We start from the raw sequence: 24,044 nt of genomic DNA, 5'->3' as shown, positions 1-24,044 counted from the left end.
GGTCAAACGCCTTCGTCAGGTCTATGAAGGCAATGTAGAGGGGCATCTGCTGCTCGCGACACTTCTCCTGCAGCTGATGTAGTGAGAAGATCATGTCTACAGTTGACCTGCCAGCTCGAAATCCACACTGGGACTTTGGTAGACGCGGAAGGCTAGGATCTGCAAGCATGCCAAGGCAACACGGGCGAAAGCCTTTCCAACGATGCTGAGGAGGGAGATGCCCTGATAGTTGTTGCAGTCGCTATGGTCTCCTTTGTTTTTGTACAAAGTGACGATGTTGGCATCATGTCCTGTGGGATGTATCCCTGTTCCCAGCAAAGGCAGAGGAGTGTGTGTAGGGGCTGGAGCAGTGCTGGTTTTCCGCTCTTGAGGACTTAAGGCGGAATGCCGTCGCTTCCAGGAGCCTTCCTACAGGCAAGGCAATCGATGGCTATTCCGAGCTCTTCCAGGGTGGGCTCTGTGTCTAGCTCCTCCATGACAGGCATGTCTGAAATGGCGTCCAGGGCAGTTCCAGTGACATTGTTTTGGGTTGCATATAGCTCGAGATAGTGCTCAACCCATCGCTGCAGTTGTTTCCCCTGGTCTGTGTTGACTTCGCCCGTCTTGGACTTGAGGGGGGCAGTCTTGTAGCTGGGGGGGGGGGCCTGTCGCCTTTTTGATACCCTCATACATTCTTCTTGTATCCCCGGTGTCAGCAGCTGTCTGTATACTGTTGCAAAGGTTCAGCCAGTAGGTGTTGGCACAACGGCGGGCAGTCTTCTGGGCATTGTTCCTTGCAATCCTGAGGGCTTGTAGTGTTCTGGGGCTAGGTGCAGCCTTGTATGCCAGGAGGGCTTTCCTCTTTGCCTCAGTCACGGGCTCCATCTCCTCCCAGTTTGCCTCATACCAGTCGACATTCTTTCGCTCCCTCTTCCCGTAAGCTGTGATGGCTGAATTGTACACAGAGTCACAGATATGGGACCACTTGGAGTCAATCACATGTCACTTCGGTGAGGGCTTCCTTCAGTTTGCTGATGAACTGCTGTGTTTTCTCAGGGTTGCTTGCACAGCAGGTGTTGATGCGTGGGTGACCCTTCTTCTTGGCGTGGTGCAGCTTCTTGGGTAATATTCGCACCTTGCTGGCCACGAGGGAATGGTCCGTGTCACAATCGGCACTGTGGTAGCTGCAGGTGAGGAGGACACTGGCCAGTTCTGCACGCCTGGTGATGACGAGGTCTAGCTGGTGCCAGTGGCGTGAACATGGGTGTCTCCACGACACCTGGTGGATCTCTCTGCATTTGAAGAAAGTGTTGGTCACACATAGGCTGTGGGAGCAGCACATCTCCAGCAGTCGCTGACCATTCTCGTTGATCTTGCCCCTTCCGTAAAAACCGAGACAGGTGGACCAGGCCTCATGGTCAGCTCCCACTCTAGCATTGAAGTCTCCTAGTAAGTAAAGCTTTCATTGCTGGGGATACTGGATATTACCTGATCCAGAGCCTCATAAAACTTGTCCTGCTCCTCGTAGGTGGAGCAGAGGGTTGGGGCGTACACGCTGAAGATGTTGACCGGGCCTAAGGATGTTGACAGCCGGAGGGCAAGGATTCTCTCAGTACCTGATGATGGAGGTTCAATGAAGGCGATTAGCGTGTTCTTTACGGCAAAGCCTACACCATGCTGCCTAGGTTCATTCAAGGGCTTCCCCTGTCAAAAGAACATGTAATTGGCTTCCCTGATCGTGCCGCTGTCAACCAGTCGGGTCTCCTGGAGGCAGGCAGTGTCAGTGTTCAGTCGGGAGAGTTCTCTGTCAATGATGGCAGTCTTCCGTGCATCATTGATCTGCTGTAGGTCAGCGGTCAATCCAGGACACCTGGTCCTGACGTTCCAGGTTGCAAAACGAAGAGTTGGAGTCTTCTTATTTCTTCTTTTAGTCTTTCCTGGTGCGGAGTTTTGTGGCCCACTTGTCAAGATGGTTCTCTAAGGTCCACGCACCCAGTGAAGCAGGCAGGCCATGGTGGGCAGCACCTTACTGACTGGGGGCTGCCCAGCTTGAGGCAGGCAGTAGCTGTCCAGTGAGACCTGATGATCTCTCCCACCGTCAGAAGTAAGCCCTGGCGCCAAGATCTACGCCAATCGAGCTTTGACTTAGAACCAGTAAACTGCTACTTCTCGTGTTGTGCCGACGCCATACGACAACGCTGGAGTGTCCTCTCCAGTGGAGCTATGAAGCCTGGGCAGGGTGGTATGGAAAATCAGCTGTTGTCCATGCAGCAGATCCCCCCTCTCCATGCAGCTGGTGTGCCCAAGGGAACGACGAATGCCGATACAGCTTGGTACCAATGGCGTTGCAGGAGTTGCCGGAATGACATTGAAGTCAATGTCAGACCGCCTTAGGTACTTCATCTCCCGATTTTCTTTTGGGGTATACTCCCTTAGCCTTTCCCATGAGTGTGTATAGCCACAAGGCAGCATAGGTTTGGAATCGGAGTTTTCCTTCTAGATGAACTACCATCCAAGGTTTACGAGTCCCATCTACCCGAAGCAACTGGTTTTAAGGCGCCAGTGGGCCACCTTCACCCCTTCTCCTGTTAGTAGAAAACATGGTCTGCCGGGCTTCATATCTAAGCCACTCGCGAAGGCCAGGAGCTGGATTTTAGTTGACAGAGGCAGTCAGAGACGCAAGCCGTATGGGGCATTTTTTGGAGGATTGGGGCGCTTGTCTCCCACTCCCACCCCAGGCAATGTCAACCTTAGACCACTATGGGTGTCAGAGTGGTCTAAAGCACTAACCTTTACAGATCACTCACACTTTTCTTACCTCTGTCATCTCAATTAACAGGAGTATGTGAGTAAGCCTGCGAACAGATTTTCATGGATCAGTGGTTCTTTCAAGTGGTCTTCCTCCACCAAATATATTGACTGCCATGTGTAGCCTATCATGCTGGAAAATGGCATTAAATCCCACAAAACCCCCAATCCTAATTTTTATAAAAGCCTTCGGTGGTCAAAGAGAAGACAAGATCCTTTGACAAGGCTATCAATGAAGTCTCCTGCCTTCTTCCGCTTGATATGTCCTCTAATTCAGGCCCTGGGAACAGAAACAGTCTTTGTAACTTAGAAAAGACCTTTGGAGACATTGCTCTTACAAAGCCTGTTCCCGCATCCTCATTGATCAATTGTCAGAGAACTTGCAAAGAGGCTGGGCAAAGGACAAAACTAGGCAAGTCAAATTAAGGGGTGATCAGTCCCCATTTCTATTCTGAGACATTTAGTCTAGCTGTAGGGTTTGTTTCATTATTTTATTCTCCCACTTGGCGGGTTAACTACACCACACACCTCCAAATAAAACAACATTGCAAGTGAGGATTTCTTTGGGGACTTTTGCTTGCCTCTCCATTCAATCATTAGAGGTGTTTTAAGTCAGAGGCCTGGTCTGTAGTAATGATAGCATCACACGATGATCTGTTCTCAGCAGCTTCTGTAAGTGTTTGCTATCAGTAACTTCCTGCAAACAAAGTGTTTGTATTCAATAACTTGTATTATGATGGAACAGTAACTTGCACAAAATGTGTGTCAGTAAGATGCTTTGTGAATAAATATATCATGAGCTTTCTTTTTATTCTTTCACAGGCAACAGTTGGAGAGGATCCCCAGACGACCAGAGACAGCCAAGGCCCCATCAGGTGCCCCTGCCTCATCTAGCAATCAGGCCGAGTCATCAACCACAGGGGCCTCATCTGGTGCTGCTGTCGGCAGTAGTTCAAGTAGCAGTAATACTTCAAACTCGCAGTTTCTCTTGTCTAGGTAAGGCTCACTTTAAAAAGAAAAAGAAACATTGGCATCTAATGTTCAGACTGTCATGAAGGAAACAGTAGCCTTTACAATGCTTCCTGGACAAAGTTGGTGATCCTTTATCTCAGTAGTAGCTGCATATAATTTGTTTTCATAATTCTTTAGTGTTATCAATCAGCTGCCCGCGTTTTTCCTATATTTTTTAAGACTCCCAATTTTTTCCCAATTTTTCAAAATAGCCCTACTGTCCCTCCATTTGTTAAAATTTTATGATGACATTTAAAAACTATTGTTTTGCAAGCCACATAATAACAGGATTCTGGTTTGCCTCTGTATGTTTCACCTCGGTAGTTTTAGCAAAGAAAAGGTTTGCTTTCCACCTTAAAATCTTACTAAATGTTGCATGTGATTTTTTTTTATGCGAACAGTTTATTAAAATGAGCTGAAGTGAGAAGGAATCTGAAGGAGTATCAAATGTATTTTACTTGCTGGAAGGGGAAGAATGGCATTAAAATTGTACCTTTGAATAATTTTACCCATTTATAAGCCCACCAACCTGACATTGAAAAAGGCCACAATAGCAGCTATCTTAAAATCTTGCTATCGATATTTACTTGAATTGATGGCAATGTTGAAATGGGGTTTTCTTATGATGTCTGGTTGGTCTTAATGATGTCTAGTTTGTTTTATAGTGCTGATGTGGCATCCATTATGGCCAATTTTCAGCATCTTGAAAACAGTTATAATTATTCCTCCTGAATGCATGGTCATAATGACGATCACTTTTTATTAAAAGACTTTTTTTGATGTCTAGTTAGTCCTAGATAAAAATGGTGAAAATTTGACATGCCCTTGGACATTTGATATGGCCATAACGAAAACTTTTTCTCAAGTTATTCCTGAATGGATGGTTGCATCTACATGACATTTTCATTAAAAATTCATATGGTACCCCTTGGATAACCGTTATGGCCATCAATGATCATTTTGACTTTTAATTAAAATATTGCCAAACTAAGTTTCATTCAACATGGCTCATGTATCTTGATACCCTTACTTGCCCGAAATGGATTTTAATAGCTGCACAAAGTTTTCAACAAAAGATTTCTTATCTTATATGAGTGGTGCCAATTGAAAGTGATATCATCTATGAATGGTATGGTGGCCTCCTCAGAAATCTTGTTTTGATTTTACTTTTCCCCTACTGATGTCTATAGGGTCATGGATTTTAAACTGAAAGAATTCTTATGATGTCTTGTAGGTCCTAATCAAACAGGTGTCTTGTGAACATACTAAGTCAGACAGTTGACAATTTGTTTGTTACTAAATTTGGTAAGTAGGTGTTTCTCAAGAATATTAGTTGATTTCAGTTCTCAGCAGTTAAAAGGAAGAAACAGGCTTATCTGGGATTCCTGGAAATTCTGTTTGGCTAGAAGAGTATCTGTCCCTTCCTGGGTCTCTTCTTCTTACCTAACTTTGAGCCCTGGCTCATTTAATCAGTTTAGTGTATGTTCACATTCTTACTACAGTAGTTCATATTTTCAGATATGTTTGGAATTCAAAAATGTATTCTTATCAAAACATTAAGCCAAACCAATGAAATTGACAGTTAAACTTGATTTAGCCTTTGAGTAAATATAATTTGTCAACCGCACTGCCACATAAACATAAAATAATAACATGATGGTTCGAGTGTTGGTTTAAAAATAAAAATGTGACATTGCACGCAGTACACATCACACCTGCAGAATATGGAAAAAATACATATATTTTTTGCTGGATGAAGTATTTTGTGTTATTGTTTTTAAAGTCAGGTGCAGGGAAGGTACAACATTAAATATTGTTTGCAGGGCCATGGAACCCTTCATGGTACATGCTGAACAATAATATTTTGGGTAAAATTCTTTTACTCTCTTTCCATAAAAGGGTAAAGTTGGTGAAAATAGGGAGCACTAAGTGTAAAAGGTTTCAAATTTGTAATGTTCAAATTAATCGCTTTAAACTTCTTATTTTGCATATTTTAATGTCAGAGGATTCAAGTATTGATGAAACTTTATTAAAATTGCAAATATTAAAACTTTGTTAATTTGCTAAACAAGCCATGTTTGTATAACACAGTTATTACGTAAAGTACTAACCTTTAAAAATAATTTATTTAGAAATCAGTAACTGTTTCCATTATAGCAGTCTTGAATTACTTCTCATTGGGCTGTACTAATACAATTTTTCACTCAGCTTTTTCTTTCTTCATATGCTAATTTTAATCTGGAATTATATTAATAGCAATGTAATTTATTATTTTTATGATCACCAAATTTGCAGTACAATTGACTAGAGAAAATAAAACTGCCTTTTCTTACTTTCCACTATCCTCTTGGCATGGAAAATTTACACAAAAGATGTTTTGCTTTCATTTTTGATGCATTGTGTTGAAATGGAGTATGGTGACCTAAAATAAAAATAAGGCAAAATGAGCATCATTTTTTGGGCGGCTTTAGGTGAAATGACTAGGCCTAAGGTGATTATTTTGCCAGAATTACCATTATGGACATAGCGCTTCTTTTGAAATTGTCTTTTGTCTAACTTGAACTGGTAGAATATTGCCATAATGATGAGATTTACCGGATTCTGATCATTTTTTTTTTGCTGAAAAAAAATGTGCTAACCTTCTCCTGAATGGCAGTCTGGTAAACTGGATGCAAACAGCATCTAGTAGCTACATATGGTTGAATACTTCCTATCTCATTTATGTAACCAAAATGTTTGTTAGGTTCATGATTGTCTCTGAAAAATGGACACAGGTACAGCACTGTACTAAAAATAAATAATACTGGATTTTGCAGACTTCTGAATATTTAATGAAGAAAATTACAGATCTAAAATTATATTCTGTGGTTCCATTAATTTTACTATTGAAAGTCATAGACTTAAAATATTTGGAAATTGGGAAATCTATATCTCAAAGCTGACGTCCCATCATGGTGCTTACAGTAGAAGAAAAGAAATGGAGAGATCCTAAAATGGCAGTATCTGCTACACAAGACCAAACAATTGTGCTCATGTAACTGTTTGCTAACTTTTCGTGTTTGATAATGGACAAGGCATCCATGAAAGAAATGTGGAAAATTGGTCTGTAAATGGCCGGACAGGATATTTATCTCAAAGAACACATTTAAGCCATTCCAATTAGAATTAGAAAAAATTATGCTGTAGTAAAAAAAAAAAACATTTAAATGCATCAGCATTATAGATAATCAGAAAGTGTATGGTAAAAAAGTATATAGGTTGAAGCATTCTCTTTCCAACAAGACTCAGTGGAAGTTGTATTGACATAGCATACGTTCATGTTGTGATGTTAGATTATATACATGATGTCATAATCCTGCTGTTTAAATTCATAATCCACTGATACAGGCAAATGAGCTCAAAAGTTTGGAAACTTGGAAAGATTTTGCTCTATTAAGGTACATGTAAATACACTTAGCTTCCTGTTGAAACGTGTATTAGTTAGACTAATGGTACCAGTGGTATACCAGAGATATTTTACAGTGGAGTGATGAGAAGAGTATTGATAAAGAAACTGGGAGTGCCCAAGTTTTCCCTGTTAATATATGTTACCCCACAATACAGTGTCACTGGTATCACATGAGAGGATACTATCTGATTGTATGGCAGCAGCTTTAATTACAATTTTTTAATTAGCTTCCATTTCTTGCACTATATCTCCCTATTAAACCAGGGCCCTCGGATGGCAAAGTGGTCTGAGGAACTTGCCTTCACAGATCACTGCCATCTCACCTCTGTCCGCGTGGGTTCATGTATCAGGCTTGGCCACCATGGGTATGTGAGAAAGCTTGCAAATAGCTTTCATTGGGTTGGTGCTTCTTTCCTGTGTTTTCAGGGGTTCTTTCTCCACCAAATGCACTGGTAGTACGTGTATCATGTGTTGAAAAACAGTGTTAAACCCTATTGTACATATTGCACCTTTCTTTTTCCTTTTGGTGTGGAAATTGATGCATCCAAATGATCACCTGAAAGCATCCAGTCAGTTAATATTATATGATTATAATTGTTGGCAACAGAATTCAACATCTTTTTGTACATGTAAAATGGCCAGTGCAGACATTTTCTGAGAAGACGAGGACCTTGTTTTGTATTGTTTTTGAACCTTTGTGAAGGAAATCTGAGATGGATGACATGTCACAATTGAAGGATTTTGCTGAAGGAACTGATTTATGAAATACCTCTAATGGATATACTTTGAAATGTACCAAGTTTCCAAGGGTGATTTTGGAGGGAGGAAATTTGTGTTACACTTCTCAGTTGGTCATTATTCACAAATTATATTCATTCATGTGGCTATATGCTCCAAAGCAGGGATATGACATCATAGATAAAACTGGCCATAAATTTCCTTACTTTTGTTCATAAATAGACAATGTCAGATAAAATACTACTGGATATATTTAGCATTCTCAGACCTCTCTGGATTGTAGAAAATCTCAAGGCTGAAGAGAAACCCAACCAGCTGAATAAACCTTTGCTACTAAAGAAAACCTGCCTTGACAGTGGGAAATTTTAACAATCCATTACAAATTTACTAGACAAATGGACAAATTGTGTGTGTAATATTAAGATAGGTTATTATTGTAGAATGTCAAAGAGTAATTTCATGATTTTTGTTCTTTCAAGTCGTACTTAACATGGTTGTTTGTCTCTTACTCAGTCTGATTTGTTTTCTCCAGCGTGAATGATCTTGTTACTCTCAGACATACACACATAATCTTCTGGGGGAGGGGCTTGGCGTTGATTTATTTTTATGGGTCATTTTGACATCTTTGAAGTGCAAACTTAGGATCGTAGAGAAAATTAGTATTTAAAATATTATTAACTAATGACCCTTGCAAAATTTGATAATGAAATTGATATACATAATAAAGATCTACACAACATTACCTTCACCACTCTGTGGATAACTTGTAATTGGGGTAAGTAAGGCACTTTTTGATTTCATGAATCAGAAGTCATTGTCGCTGACTGAAAGAAGAAAAATTGTTTCTGTACTATGACATTAGTTCTGTATCACATACCTGGAACAAACTTTGTGGATAGCTTGTACTTCATATATGAAAGATGCCTACTGAGTTTGTGTCAAAAGCTTGAAGATCAAGACTGAAGAAGGAAAAATAGTTTCCACAGAATGATGTTAGGACTACATCATAGCACTGGACCAAATTTTAGGCCGCAGCTGGCCAAGTGGTCAAAGGTGTTGGTCTTTGTGGACCACTCACACGTCTCACCTATGTCTATGTGGGTTCCAGACTCACCCGACCAACTGTGGGTATGTGAGAAAGCATGCCAGTAGCTTCTTGTGGTTGGTGTTTTTTTCCAGGTCTTTCCCAGGTTCTTCCCCCACCAAAAATAAACAGAGCACCGTGTATCATGTATCATTTGTTGAAAAATTGCACTAAGTCCTACAAAACCAAACTGGACCAACTTAATTGATAGCATGAGAATGGGGTAAGCTCAAAGTCTGTCAGGTTCAGTGTCAACAGTTTAAAGATCAAGGTTACTGTGACCTAAGAAGTAAATGGCCTCTGCAGAGTAGCATTAATTTTACGTCACATAGTTTGACTTTGTGAATCAGTTGCTCACTGGATAAGGAATAATCTTACTGATGTTGGGGTCAAAGTTTGTCACTACAGATGAGAGACCGCTTACCATGACTAAAGTTAGTGGAGGGCTTGCATTTAAGGCATGGAAGAGGCTTATTGATTTTGGAGCCAGAAAGTTAAATGCCTTCATTCTGGAGCAAGTTTTTCGACTGAACTGTGTGATGGTTGTACATATTGTAATAAAGAAACCAACAGATTCTGAAGTCATGAGGTCATGGTAAATCTAATAATGGTTTAGTTCAAGACAACATATCTTCACCAGAGGTCCAGGTCATGAAGTCCCACTGGTCATTAGTCTCCAAAGCCACAATTTCCCTACTGGTTGCTACATAGACTTTTATACCATGGGATAGGTGTATATATGCCATTCACAGTACTTTGGTCATCTTTTATGTTCGTGTATTCTTTTTATTTTTACAATATCTAAACATACTTAGTACTATATAGTCAGGCTTGTGCTGATGCGACTTCAAACCACACATGCACACATTTTTCAAAACCAGCTCAGCAGTATATTTTGGTTTGGTGTTTTACATTAGGTTGTTTAGTGTTGATAACATTGCAATAACTAGTTAAAACTGAAAACCATTTGCAGACTCTTCAAAGACCGCTCCTATTTCTGAGTTTGATCTGACCTGAATTAACCTATGAACTAACTTTATTTCTGTGGGACTAAATTGCTTTATTTTTGTGATTTTCAATTTTTTTATAATGTTGCAAGAAATTACATTTTTTTAAGGTAATTTGTGAATTGCTGAAGGGGTCTTATTGTATCACAGAAGCATAATTATTAATTGGGCCTTTTAATTTATGGATTGAGGAAGGGTCCTATTGTTTCCACAGAAGCATAGTTGTTTTTTGGGTCTTCATATTTATGGATTGGGGAAAGGTCCTATTGTTGCCACAGAATCGTAGTTGTGCTTTGGGGCCTTTAAATTTAGGGATTGGGGAAGGGTTCTGTTGTTTGTAAGGAAGCATAGTTCTTTGGGTCTTCATATTTATGGATTGGGGGAAGGGGTCCTATCATTTTCAAAGAAGCATAGTTCTTTGGGTCTTCAAATTTATGGATTGGGGAAGTTTTCCTTTTGTTTCCATGGAAGTATTGTTGTCCTTTGGGTCTTTAAATCCCTGCATTAGAAAAGGAGTCCTATTGTTTCCACAGATGCATATTTGTTCTTAGGGTCTTTAAATTTACAGTTTTTAGTGACCATGAAATCCTTGAAAATTGGTACCCTACGAAAAATGGTATGTTCACAGTATCATTTTTGTGGATTATGAGAAGAAGACACTTTTTAATTAAAAAGAAGCAAACAAAATATTATATGCAAAGAAAAACAGCTTCTCCCTACCCACTAAAAAAATGGTGCTTAAATTTAACAACCAACAATAATGTCATTTTCTTGCACAATAATCTCAACCTCAGAATATTAATAAAACTACAGTATTATAATAATAAATGTCCAACCACAGCTTACCTTTGTTGCATTACACTCTTGCCAATTTTTTCTTTCTTTTTCAGGTGCATGGATTCTGTGATATCCGGGATGGATTCAGAAGCTCAACAAGAGCGGGCCAGTCGAAGCATGTTTGTTCAAGAGGTTTTGCTATCTACATTGACTGAACAATTAAACTTACTGGATGGGGGCGAGCAGGTAGAAGACTTTGACAAGTTGTTAGATAAAACACCATCAGCTGCACCTTCTTCTGTCAAGGAGACTGTGCATGAGGATGTAGTGGCTTTAGAAAACACAAACTGTTCTGGGTTACACCCAATAAGTGAGAGAAATGCTGCATCAGCAGAGCCTCTTATGAGCAAAAATTTAGCTCCAAAACCTGCAGAAAAAGTGTCAGGCACAAAGCAGAAATCTACAAGCACAGCTCTCCAGGGAGGGAGTGTGTCTGGAGGTGGTGCCTCCAGACAGAATATGATTCAGTTTCAGCTACAAAGCCAAGGTCATGGTCAGGGATTGCACACGAGGTCAGGTCAGGGCTCATTAGCAATACCTAACAACCATCCCTCAATGCCTGTTGCCATTGGAGGGGGAGGAGCTGCATATGAAAATGATAACCCACAGCCCTTGCCAGGCCGACCCGGCTCAGCAGGGAGGGAGCGAGAAAGAGATGGAAGAATGAGTCATGGTAGTGCAAAACGTACGATGGTCAAACATTTACCAGCCACCAAAGCTACAGATCGTGAACCTCCACCGCACTAACATGGTGTCATTGGACAACACTGGTGTAGTGGTTGGATTTGTTGTCTAGTTCGCCTTCATTATTCAACTTCCAGATTGAATACTAACATTAATATTATGTAATGCTTAAAGTGTTGGCATTTTTATTGCTTCACAGACATCTATAAACAAGTTATATGTAATTTTACATGCAAAGATACTGTAGAGCTTGATGATGGATATTCTGATTACATCTTACAAGAAAATGCGTACTGTGTCAACAGTCAAAAGGATGTACCTAAAGAGAGCTCATTTCTGGTTGGAAGTATATACACTTTGTATACAGTTATTAGTCTATATTGGAATCCAAAAACCTTTTGTACGTGTCCTTTGCAATGAGTGGTGGGACAGATGGATTGTGCTAGAACATTTATTTCCTTTATGTGGGTCTGTCAGTTAGATTGCAGTAACATAATAAATTCACTTCTAATAGTAATTTACTTAAGTTCTGTAAGTGCAAAAGAAATGGGCAAAGATCAAGACAACATATGACTTATACTTACGGTTTAGTTGTGAAAGTGTTGGTGCAGCAATTTTATATTTCGTTAAACAACTACTAAAATAAATTTAAAAAACAGTAGAAAGATACAAACAAAAAATTTAAGAAATGTCATGGGTTTCCTCGTGGTTTCACACAGTCTACATGATCAAGTGGGCTTAATATGGATAATGCATGCAGGCATAGTAACATATCAGGTTAATGATTCAAGTAAATTGTTAGATAATACTATTAACAATAGATTAATATAGGGGTAGTGTAATCTGTGATACCTCCAGTATAACATTTTATGATGCAGTGCATCTCATTTGCTGTGGGCCATAACAAAAGAATAAGGAAACATTATTTCTTTAAAAGGCGGAACCTGAATGAATGAACGTATTAATTGTGCTTTCGGTTTGGTTTTTTTTACTGTCTTCAATCTTAAATGTTAATTTTAATATGATCTGGCTCTTGATCATTTAGGTAGCAGTTTGATAAGGAGGCCCATATTATTCTGCTGTATTGTTTATTTCATTTATCCAGCAAATAGGAGGTGATTATTATTGCATGATAAAATTGTAAAGTTTCAGACACAGTACTAACCCACAATTCTTGAGGCTTGAGTGGTCATCTTTCACTCTTTTTCTGTTCACAGAATATCATGAGTATATCACTAGTTGAGATAGGGCCCCAGTCATGGATTGTCATATCTTTTTGTTGGTGTTTCTGATGGCATGAGTTTCTAAAACGTGTTCATAGAAAAATTATAGAAAATTGATTTTAGCTTGGAGGGGGGGAATATTGGCACTCATTTAAACCGATTCTTTGTTGATACCTCATATAATGTTGCCCATGTCCATTGTTTGGCACATCCCTCCATCATACCATGATGAAGTTTTACATTTTAGATAAGCATTCAGGCAGAGTAGTGGGGCATTCATGTTCCATGAATATATTTTTAGTAACTAATTTGTTTAAAAAATTGGGATATGTGGTTTATTGATGTAGTTGTGGAAGTACTGTTTAAAAAAAAATGTTAACAGTGCTTTTTCAGAATTTACTTATTGCCAATTCTACCCACGAACCAAGTTGACCAGTGAAGTCTTTTTCGAGCACATGCACTTTCACCACTAACAGCCAGCTGACCCAGACAAGCTAGATGAGGCTACACATAGTAATTTTGCTAAATAAGGAAGAGTGTCATAGTTTCATTCGTGGAATTATGATGAATTATCGGCAGAATTTTGTTTCACTTAAGTTAAAAAAATGAAGTAAATTTTAAGAACATGCGCTAAGCAAATTCTTTTTTATTTTTGCCACTAATGCTGATTAAAAAAGTTTTCTAAATAACATATAGTAAGAGAAAATGTAAAAAGATTGTCCTCCTCCTAAAAATTTGATTTTTTTTTTCAGCTGTAAGAAACATTTCATATAGAAATGGAACAATTTCCTTTGTTAAATTGCATAAATCTATGTGGCTTTTAAGACAAATTAAGTTGTGTATTCAGAGTTGCCCCCATGCAACATGTTTATAATTTCAAATTCTTGTCTCCTTGCAGAAGTAATTTCCTGGAAATTCTTTTAAGGCAGTAGAGATTCAGTCCCTTCCAGGAATACTTGTCATTCGAGTTTCTGCTGTTTGTGAGACATAGCACATTACAACTTGCAATTTCATTAGCTCAACTAGTCCTGCGGTTTCCGATAGATTTCTGGGAAACTTGAAAATATTCTGGTCATCTCCTGATGATGTGCATTCACACTTGTTTTTAAAGTTATTGCCCTTTTTGTCTTGTAGCAGCCTTTGACACACTCCTATGAACACAGGTCCTTTACTATTTTAAAGATTGCCTTGAATCCAGGTAAGTATTTTGGACATCACATTAACAAGCCAATTTGATCCAGCAATTTTTATTTCACATTTTGACTTGTAACAGTGTATGACACAGTTTCAGTGTTATAGCCAGTCTTGCAGTTTTTGATCAGTTGCCATGAACCTAGGTAAATATGTCATCACCAAATGATGTGCCTAAGATTGAGTCACTTTATTGCTGCAGTTTTGGTGCAGTTTCATTGCTCTTTTAGTCTCATTGCTTAATGCAGTATATAATACGATCTCATTAGTGCAACTAATCCTGCAGCTTTTGATGGATTGGCATGAATTCTGGCACGATGCTCACATTAACAGATTACTTTGCTCAGAGAATGTTTGAGTTGCAGCCTTTATTGTTGTGCAGCAGTGTATGTATGACATTCTCTTGAAGTAACAAGTCAGGCTGTTTCTCATGGATTGCCATGAAGCTTGGTAAATAATGCTGCTCCCATGATTTTTGTTAGAATTATTGCCCCTTTTGTAGCATAATGCAGTGTATGACACAATTTTGTTAGCGCATTGAGTCTCACTTTTGCTGAATTCCCACAAAGCTGGATAAATATTACAGTCAACACATGAAGATGTGTATATTAATAGATCACTTTGCTAGAGTTACTGTCCTTTTTGTCTTGTAGCAGTGTATCACACATTCTTGTGAAGGCAACAAGTCATATGGATTTTGATGGCTTGCCCATAAAATTTGATAAATATTATTGTAATGTTATGGTCATCACATTGTAGATATGAATAATGAAAAATTTCTTTGACCCTGCAATCTTCGTAAGAGTTGTTGCCATCTGTCTTTTGTAGAGTATAATGCAATCTTGTGCTGCTAATCCTGCAGTTATAGATGGATTGCTGTTAAACTTGGTAATATTATGGTCATCACTTGGAGATGTACATTTCAACAAATCACTTTTCTCTTGCAATTTATATCCGAATTATGGCCCTTGTTTTTCTTATTGCCTAAAAATAAGTGTACAGCACGATCTTACAAGAGCAACTAGTCACCCAGTTTGTCGGACAGTATTTTCTGGATTATTCATAAACCTGGTAATATTATGGTCATTGTCTAAAGTTAAACAAATTGACAAATCTCAGTGTTTCCTTGATTTATATAAGAATTATTGCCTGTCTTGACTTTAGCTGGATGTAGTGTATGACAGAATTTAGTGAATGCAACTAGTATTGCAGTGTCTAGTGGATTGCTGTGAAAATTTCATATTGTGTTCATCTTCAGAATACATGCATGTTGACTAATCGTTGTGCTTGGACTATTTCCAGAAGAGTGGTGTTTGTGGCCGTAACAATAGATTCATCTCATCATTGGGGAGAGGGAGGGGGGTGCATCAGATGTGTAGGTATATATTTGTGAACCACTCTGCTTAGATCTAGTTTCAATCAGGGATTGTTTTGAAGACCTTTAGTGAAGATGTATTTAAAAAAAATATTTACATTGTATTATGGATATTTTCTTACTGAGTTTTTTTTTTGTGAAGCCCACATTAGTGGGAAGTGAACGACAATCACTTTCACTAGTAGTGATGTCAGTAGCTTAAAATTTTGGCTAAAGTTTTTCATTTGTATTTATTTTTTCAGTCCCTTGATAGAGTCTCATCATATTTGGTACAAGTCATTATGAAGCTAAGATAATTCATTCTCTTTAATGCTGTCTTTCTCTTATCGTGGGCTGCAAGATCACGTAGAAATTCTGCTTCAAGGTGCTATAGTGTTTTTCATTTGATTACATTTCCTAAACCTCTTGGAATGAATTACTATGATCCTAAAACAATTTATTCTGTGATATTGTTATTTATTCCTATGACTTAGATGTCAAGGTGATTATCATAGAAAATTCACATAAGGTTTGGCTGAAATATTTTTCTTTTGGTTGTATTTCCTACACCCTTTGATAGGTTTTTAAAAAATCATATTTGCAGCAAGTCTTTAAGAAGCTAAGACATTTCATTTGGTGACATGCACACTTACCACTTTGTTCTTAGGGTCAAGGTCAGAACCATAGAAAAATTAGTTACAGGATAATAATTTCTCAAAATTGCTTGCATTGTCAAGACCCCTTGATGGATTTCCTTAATACTTGGGGTGTATCATTATGATGATAGGATAGTTCATTTAGAGACTGTCAAGGTCAGAAAAAGAGAAAATCTCTTTTACAGTGTAACAGTTTTCTGCTGAGGGATCATTTTATACTTGCAATGAAGCCTTATGAATCCAAGACCATTCATTAAGTGGCACACATTCTCACTACTTTTATCTTCAGGTGAAGGTAATAATCATAAAACAATTGTTTCCAGGTTTCGATTGAATTTTTAGTTCTACTGGCCACAGATGGTCACATCAACATGAGGTTTTACTAAAGACTTGTTATGAAAATGGTGCCAATCTGATATCCAGTAAGTCGATCATTTTGAAAATCTTGTTATTGCTGCTCCTTCTGAATGTAAAGTCATATTGACATAAAGGGGTTTTCACCATAAAAGTCTTGTGTTCCCTACTGGTCCTAAACAAAAAAGGCTCAAATCTGATGTTTAATATAACTGCCTTAGTATTCATCTTTAAAATCTTGATATTGCTACTACTCAGTGATATAAGCATGGGGGTTTTTTCTCACAAAAAGACTTCTTATGCTGTCTGCTTGATTCTAAATGAAAATAGTGCAGATCAAAGGTCCAGTATGGCCACCACAGCAGCCATCTTGAAAATCTTTGTTATGTCTACTCTATAAGAATAAAACGTCACAATAACATGGGTTTTTCACCAGAAGTCTACTGGTGATTTCTTCTTGGTCCAAAATGAAAATGGTGCCACTAGTAATTTTTAGAATCTTGTTACAGCCACTTCATATAGGATGCTTATGTCAACAAGGGAACTTTACTGAAAACTTTTTATGATGTTGGTCCTAAATGAAAATGGTGCAACTCAGATGTTCAGTATAGACAGTGGCCATCTTGAAAGTCTTCGCATTTGTTGGGGTCACCACAACACTTCAAACAAAGTCACCTTTGTCATAAATGAAATATAACCAATCTGACATCCACTGTGTCCACAACCACAGTTAATTTTAAAATCTTGACACAAAGAATATCATGGATAACTTTTGGCAGCTAACAGGAAGAAATGGCCTTACCATGAATTAACATGAAACTATTTTGGTCGATTCCTGTTTCACTTTGCTTACATTTCCTAAACCCCTTGATGGATTTTGCTCATACATTGGATGAATAAATAAGAAGTTAAGACAACTCTTGTGCATATGCTTCCTTAACCTTCTGACATTGCAGCCATAAATTTAACAGCAATGTTTTGATCATGGTCTTGACATGCAGGCACTGTCCATGGTTTTACCTACTCATCGATAGAGAGATAAATGAATTTGCTTGAAGAAGCAACACCGGTATAAATGAGATAATTCAGCCTCACACCTGTTACACATATAGCAGGTGTCTTGTTAGAGATACAGAAATTGACATTTTTGACCACTCCGGTGGTATAGTGGTTAGAGCGTCCGCCTCGGAAGCGGAAGGTCGTTGGTTCGACCCCCGGCCGAGTCATACCAAAGACTTACAAAAATGGTACTAACAGCTGCCTCGCTTGGCATTCAGCATTAAGAGGTTAGTTTTTTTAAATTCCAATCGAATATATACCAGTTCCATATTTTCACATCGATTTTTTTTTAGTGTAAGTTTAATTATTTAATGGAAGGGAAGAGGGACAAAAAAAGGCAAGGCAGTATTTTTATACTGTTAAGTGACCACTAAATTTTTTTTTTTCCACAGACTACTTTCCACATTTTTTTAATGGCCCCACTTTGAATATTAGCAACACTGTCATATGCTGTTGAAAATTGCATGTATTTAATAATAAAGTACTAACCCTACTACACCACCCCCACCTGTAAAGTGGCAGTCATGCCTAGATCCCATCTTTTTTGTAAACTACTTTTTCTTTTTGTAATGTCCCCACTTTAAATTTGAATTTAGATATTCTTTGTCATATGTTGTTTTAATTGCAACCTACTGATAAAGCAAATTATTAAAATGCCTACTAAACAACCCCCACCCACCACCACCACCCATTCCATATGTTAAGCAGCATGTACTGAGATCAAATCTTTGTTGTAAACTACATTCTAGTTGTTTTTATGTTTTGTTGTTGATATTTTAAATGGCCCCACTTTGAATTTTAGAGATTCTCTGTCATATACTGTTTGCAACTGAACCTACTGATAAAGTACTTAAATGACCCCACCCCTCCAGTCCCCAGTGTTAAGCAGCAGTCATGCCTAGAGACCATCTAGCTTGTCCAGACCAGCCACAGTTGTTACGAACCCTTAGGAGTGGGTGGAGCATAGTTGTTGATAGGTCATTTTAAGTACGTGCAAGGTACACATTGAAACGCTATTAAGAAGCAGTCGAGGAGGTTTGTCCCATTATAGACCTTTCCATTATGATTATTTTTGGAGAAATGCAGCCATATTTGCATCACCTAACATTCTGCCATTACAGTACTGACATTGCCCAGTTTTTTGTACACAGCTATTGTACTTGTTGCTTATTTATAGTACATTGCTTTGCAACGATATTTGGTGTATAGTTTATGCTGAAGTTTCATTTTTATTATAATGTTGACTTTTTCCCACATAATTTTATCTAATCAGTTTATTTTTCATCCGGGGGCCCCGAGTGGCCGAGTAGTCTAAAGCGGTCTCAGTTACGGATCACTGCCATCACACTTCTGTCTGCGTAGGTTCGAGTCTCGGATTCGGACAATGTGGGTATGTGAGAAAGCTTACCAGTAGCTTCTCGAGGGTCGGTGGTTCTTTCCGGGGATTTCCCGGGTTCTTCCTCCACCATTAATACTGGCCGCCATGTATAGCATATCATGTGCTGAAAAATGGTGTTAAACCCTACAACAACAACAACATTTTTCATCCTGAGACAGTATATCATGGGATGATTGTCCTTTCTTTCATCAGGGGATGCTGGGTCTGATCCTAGAACACTTGTCAGAGTATCAAACTGTTGACATACCAAGCATGTAAACAATATATTATTTTTTACAATGCTAAATGCATTTTCATGGTATATCTCGCTATTCCATTGCTCATCTCTCTCTCTCTCTCTCTATCTCTCTCTACACATCAGCATTTACATGGTTAATCATAGCTATTGCACTGTGATCGAGACTGGATATTTCAGTTGGAATAACAGCTGGGTCCCAAGGTAAAAGTTTCCAGTCATGGACCACAAACTTTGGGAATTCTTGGCCCCTACTCATTTACTATATCATAGTTCTAAATAAAACTACACTCATTACATGATGAATGTCCCATTTATAAACATACTGAAGGCCATTTAAGGGGAGAAAAAAAATCATAAAAATGTTGATTTTTGCATTCTTTTGTTGAACGTGGGTGTAGAGTAAAATTCAGTAAATGCTTTGAAATTAACTCTAACCATATTCATAAAATGTATTGCTAAAATTGAGAATTAGCGTGCCCCAAATTGCCATCTACATTACCTCTCTTGGCTAAAGCTTGGTTTGCTGTTATGTATGATTTTATGCTCAAATAAGCTAGTCAGCCAGTAGTGAAAAAGTGTAGTGATTGCATTTCATTTAAAAAATGATCAAATTGTAATTAAGAGGCAAAAAAATAGGATACTACTTGAGATGTATTAAGAAGAATTTTAGAATAACTTCTGCTGTTCATTATAGTTTATCCAGGTATTTTAAATGTGATTAAATCATCACAGATCTCAATATTGAAAAAGGATTTGGATATCATTTTTGAAACCATCGAGACAACACAAAAGTAGATAGTGAAAAAAGTCAGTCCCGTTCATACAGTATAGATCTTTACAAAATAATATACTTTCTTGCCCATCAGAACTTTTTGTGATATTGCAGATTATTTTTTTGCTGCAAGGAAATAGTCACTTTAATCAGGACTGAATTTCATTATATTTTGACCGTTTTAATTATAATTAATGCCATTTACTAGAGAAGTGTTTTTTTTACAACAGGATGAAAACAAAGTTCTTTCTTTTAAAAAAAATAACTTTTATAACAAATTGCAAAAATTAAACTATTTTAAAGAATTATTTCGAAAATAAGATGTTCTAATAAAAAAAGTTCTACTTTGTAATTGTACATCAGCAGACCAGCATGAAACCACCAAGTGTTGGAAATGGGTGAATTTTTCAATGACTTGGTATTTTAGTCACGTGTTTTGGTGGTCAATTTGTCAGATATAACACTTCTTCTGTAGTAAAAATTTGAAAGCTTTTTTAAAAAAAAATATTTCCAATCTAAATTCTGGAAATGGTGACTTTTTGAAAATACCATGACATTTTTCAAAACTTGGGTCATTAAAATGCCTTGTGGGGCCCCGAGTGGCCAAGTGGTCTATAGCGCTCTCCATTACGGATCACTGCCATCTCACATCTATCTGCGTGGGTTCGAGTCTAGGATTCGGCTAATGTGGGTATGTGAGAAAGCTTGCCAGTAGCTTCTTGTGGGTCAATGGTTCTTCCCAGGGTTTTCCTGGGTTCTTCCTCCACCAGTAATACTGGCCGCCATACATAGCCTATCGTGTGCTGAAAAATGGTGTTAAACCCCACAACAACAACAACAAAATGCCTTGCTCTAAACTTATTTTGATGTAACTGTTGACTTGAGTTCAAGAGTACAGATGTAGAGGTTTGAGCAGAAACAGTTTATTCATGGTAGTAAACAAATATGTAGTGTTAATGGTGTTTATATTTAGTCAGTCAGTCTTGGTTGAAACGTATATGATAGCACCCTTGATCAGTATATTAATGGCAGACATGTGCAATGGTGAGAGGGAGGTAAACATGGAAGAATTCATCCTGGAAAGGTCTATTAGGTCTCATGGCCAGCCTCTGCATACACAACATTTAAATTGAGGTAGATATAATACCCCCATAATCAGGGTAATGAACTTGTATTGCTACAATGAAATACTTGATAGAGAAGAGAACTGATACTGACCATTCTTGCATATGTATGTATTGTGCATTTCTAGGTTTGCATCCATTTCTCCTTGACCAAGTTACTGTGGGCCTTTTGATTTATGTAGATCAATCTTAATTATTTTTCATTTGGGATATAAATTTGTAAATGTACCAATGTTTGAATGCCTATTTTTTTCTGTGATAATGGCTTATTCACTTTCCACGTACAGGATTTTTCATTGTAGAGTATCAATTGAAATAAAAATTGAGCAGTGACGCTGCAGAAAAGATGAATTTTTACGTTATAGATCCAAATGATGAATTATTTATGTTAATACTGCTTATGATGAATAAAATTCTGTTAGATTGTCACAGATTGTTTCTCGACCAATACTGTCATATAAACAAATCAGAACAATAGATCTTTTTAATCCCTTAGCCAAAACTTGTATAAGCAGATCAGAACGAAAGATCTGTTAAATGATTGCACCATTGATTGTCTGTTTGCATTTCTGTACTTTCTGAGAGTTATACATTTTCATTAAACAGGTTACAAAGGAAGCAGATAATGAAGTGATGTAAACAACATGGCAAATGGACCATTTATAGGGTGCTCATATATGCCTTATGTGTTCCAGGCTTTTTATCAGAATAAATATCTCTGTTGAGTTACTCAACTCACGGTGAAGCCCCTTCTGTACAGCATCATTGCTTCAAGCACATACGTCACTGTTTTCCAGAAGTTTTAAATTTTACACAGATGGATTCAGCTTAGGGTGTAAAGAAATTCAGAGTGTAATGACAAGAGGTTTTAAGCCTGTGCTCAGACAGCAAGCAAAGTATTCCCAACAACAGGTAGATAATAGTGATTCCTGTATCTGTTACACGTCATCATCAGATACCAATAACATAATGGTTCCATTGCTTTCTATCAACAACAAACCTGACCTGAAATCCAAGCTGGTTAATTTACAGCAAGCTCATTTCACTTGATCCACCATCACAGACTTTCAGTAATTGATAAGATAGTGATTCTTTCAGAATTGTAGATGTACCAGTAACATTTTATATGCCTTGCCACAAAGTTTGAAGGGGCTGTGTTGCCCTCGGCTGAAGACTGGTTAAGTTTTGCATTGAGGTCAGTTTCTTGGACATTGTTGCTCCACAGATATGCAGTTAAGTCAGAAGCTAAGGAGGTGAAAAAAATCTACATCTTTTAACAAAATACAATTTCAGATCATCACTGCATCCAAAAGAATTGTTCTGTTAGCACAAAGCTGATCTATATGCACAAATTAACATATCAACTGTAGTCTGAAATTTTTTTTTTTTTTTTTTTGTAGCAATTACAATTTTCTGACCTCTTGATAAGGAAGTTAGCCAAGAGGTCTTAGAGGCAGAAAAAGTAGCTGAAATCACCAGAATACCACAGTCTACCAATAAGAAATATGTGGCATGTTATTGCAGCCTATTTACCAGAGAGAGAATTATCCTTCCAGGAGAATAATTGCCCATCCCATGTTGCTAGGAGCATAAAGCAGTTAAAACTGATAAGACATCCTCAATCTGGCCAGCACAGACATCAAACCTGTGTCTTTTTGAAAAGATATTGCAGACAATCAGCTTCTGGCCAAATAGCTTGAAAAAAAGGCTACAATAAATTTAATCTAGGACTAATCTCGTCTGTATTCTTGATAAATGGGTATCTGATTGTGTCTTACACCAAGAGGATCTTACGATTCCATACCAGGAGAATTGCAAGCTGTGTTAAGAGCCAGTGGACACTTTATGACATATTAGATATGCAAGTACCCATTTCTTTTATATTTTTGTTAGGAAATTGTTTAGAAATAGCATTACTGTTAGCTTACTTTTGTGACGTCAGTGTAAGGGGCTCCTCACTTTCGAAATGGTACTGTAGCATGTAGATACATCATGGTGAGTAAGTAGTACAAAAATGCCACCATACCAAAATTAGGAAAATTGGACCATCAGTGACTTCATTTGTTCTTGATTTTGTTCATTTTTATGCATTATTAGTCAGTTATACAATTTTTTAGGTGTGTCTTGAGGAGTATCGCTTCATTCACCAAAATTTTAGGTCAGCATGACCTATAATTTATACTTGGACTACATTTTCATCATAAATAATGCAAAATTTACAGAACTATTTGAAGGTTGCATACATTTGAATATAGAATTTATGGAAACTAAAGTTCTAATTAAAAGCATATGGAGACTTGGTATTTAAAGTAGCATCTTCAAATCAACAGTAGAATTGGATTTTTTTTACATCAGTCTGAAATAATTAACATGTTTGATAGGATTAAAGAATTGTTGTAAATTGCAGAAATAAAAAGGTCCTATTGTAGATGGTTCTCCAGCTGGCTTGTAATAATGCCTGAAGATAATTTGTCGAGCATAAAGTATTCCAAGGATGTTTTTATACAATTTTAAAAAAACAAAAGGAACCCTATTTAAGACATTACTATGAATCTGAAAGTACATTTCCTTTTACAAGTATCAGTCAACTGTGGAGATACATTAAAAGGGACAAGTATAAAATAAAATCTGCAGAATTGAAAGAATAATTTACACAAGCAAACCAAACCAAAAAATCGATTTCCATACAGGTGTTTTAAATCCTGTCGATGACCAGTAACAGAATCACGAATACACAAACAATTATGCAAAGACATTTTGACAGTGATTGATGCTTTCATAACTAAGAAAGAGTGATGCTTTCAAATAAATTTTCAAAGAGAAAGTTCCTGAAAGATGTAGTTTGATATGAGATAAGACATTTACAACAAAACATTTAAGGATATGTTGAAGATGGAAAAGATTTTAGTACTTTTTAACTTATTCAGTCCCCAAAAACAAGTAATGTATTGGAAAGAGTGAATAGAACCAAAAAGACTAGAATGTGGAAGTATTTAATTCTAAATTAAACCAGAAAATGGGTCAACGTGTTAAGCTGATCGATGTAATCACAAGTCAGTAGATGACTCCAATTAAAGT

General features: G+C 37.6%; 1 protein-coding gene across 1 annotated transcript in view; it reads left to right on the top strand.

The window, feature by feature from the left end:
• Positions 1 to 21,395, top strand: part of LOC149770125 (E3 ubiquitin-protein ligase KCMF1-like) — a 32,072-nt gene extending 10,677 nt beyond the window's left edge. Inside the window, exons 5-6 of the mRNA XM_089949362.1 lie at positions 3,610 to 3,783; positions 10,966 to 21,395. Of these exons, the coding sequence (XP_089805488.1) occupies positions 3,610 to 3,783; positions 10,966 to 11,659 (868 nt within the window). The 3' untranslated portion in view covers positions 11,660 to 21,395. The remainder of the gene's footprint in view (positions 1 to 3,609; positions 3,784 to 10,965) is intronic.
• Positions 21,396 to 24,044: the final 2,649 nt, after the last annotated feature.

This window comes from Sinohyriopsis cumingii, unplaced genomic scaffold (genome assembly GCF_028554795.1).
Source record: "Sinohyriopsis cumingii isolate HCF-2022 unplaced genomic scaffold, ASM2855479v2 utg002682l, whole genome shotgun sequence".
NCBI classification, from domain to species: domain Eukaryota; kingdom Metazoa; phylum Mollusca; class Bivalvia; order Unionida; family Unionidae; genus Sinohyriopsis; species Sinohyriopsis cumingii.
The sequence above is the reverse complement of the archived record's forward strand: the minus strand, read 5'-3'. Positions and strand labels throughout refer to the sequence as shown.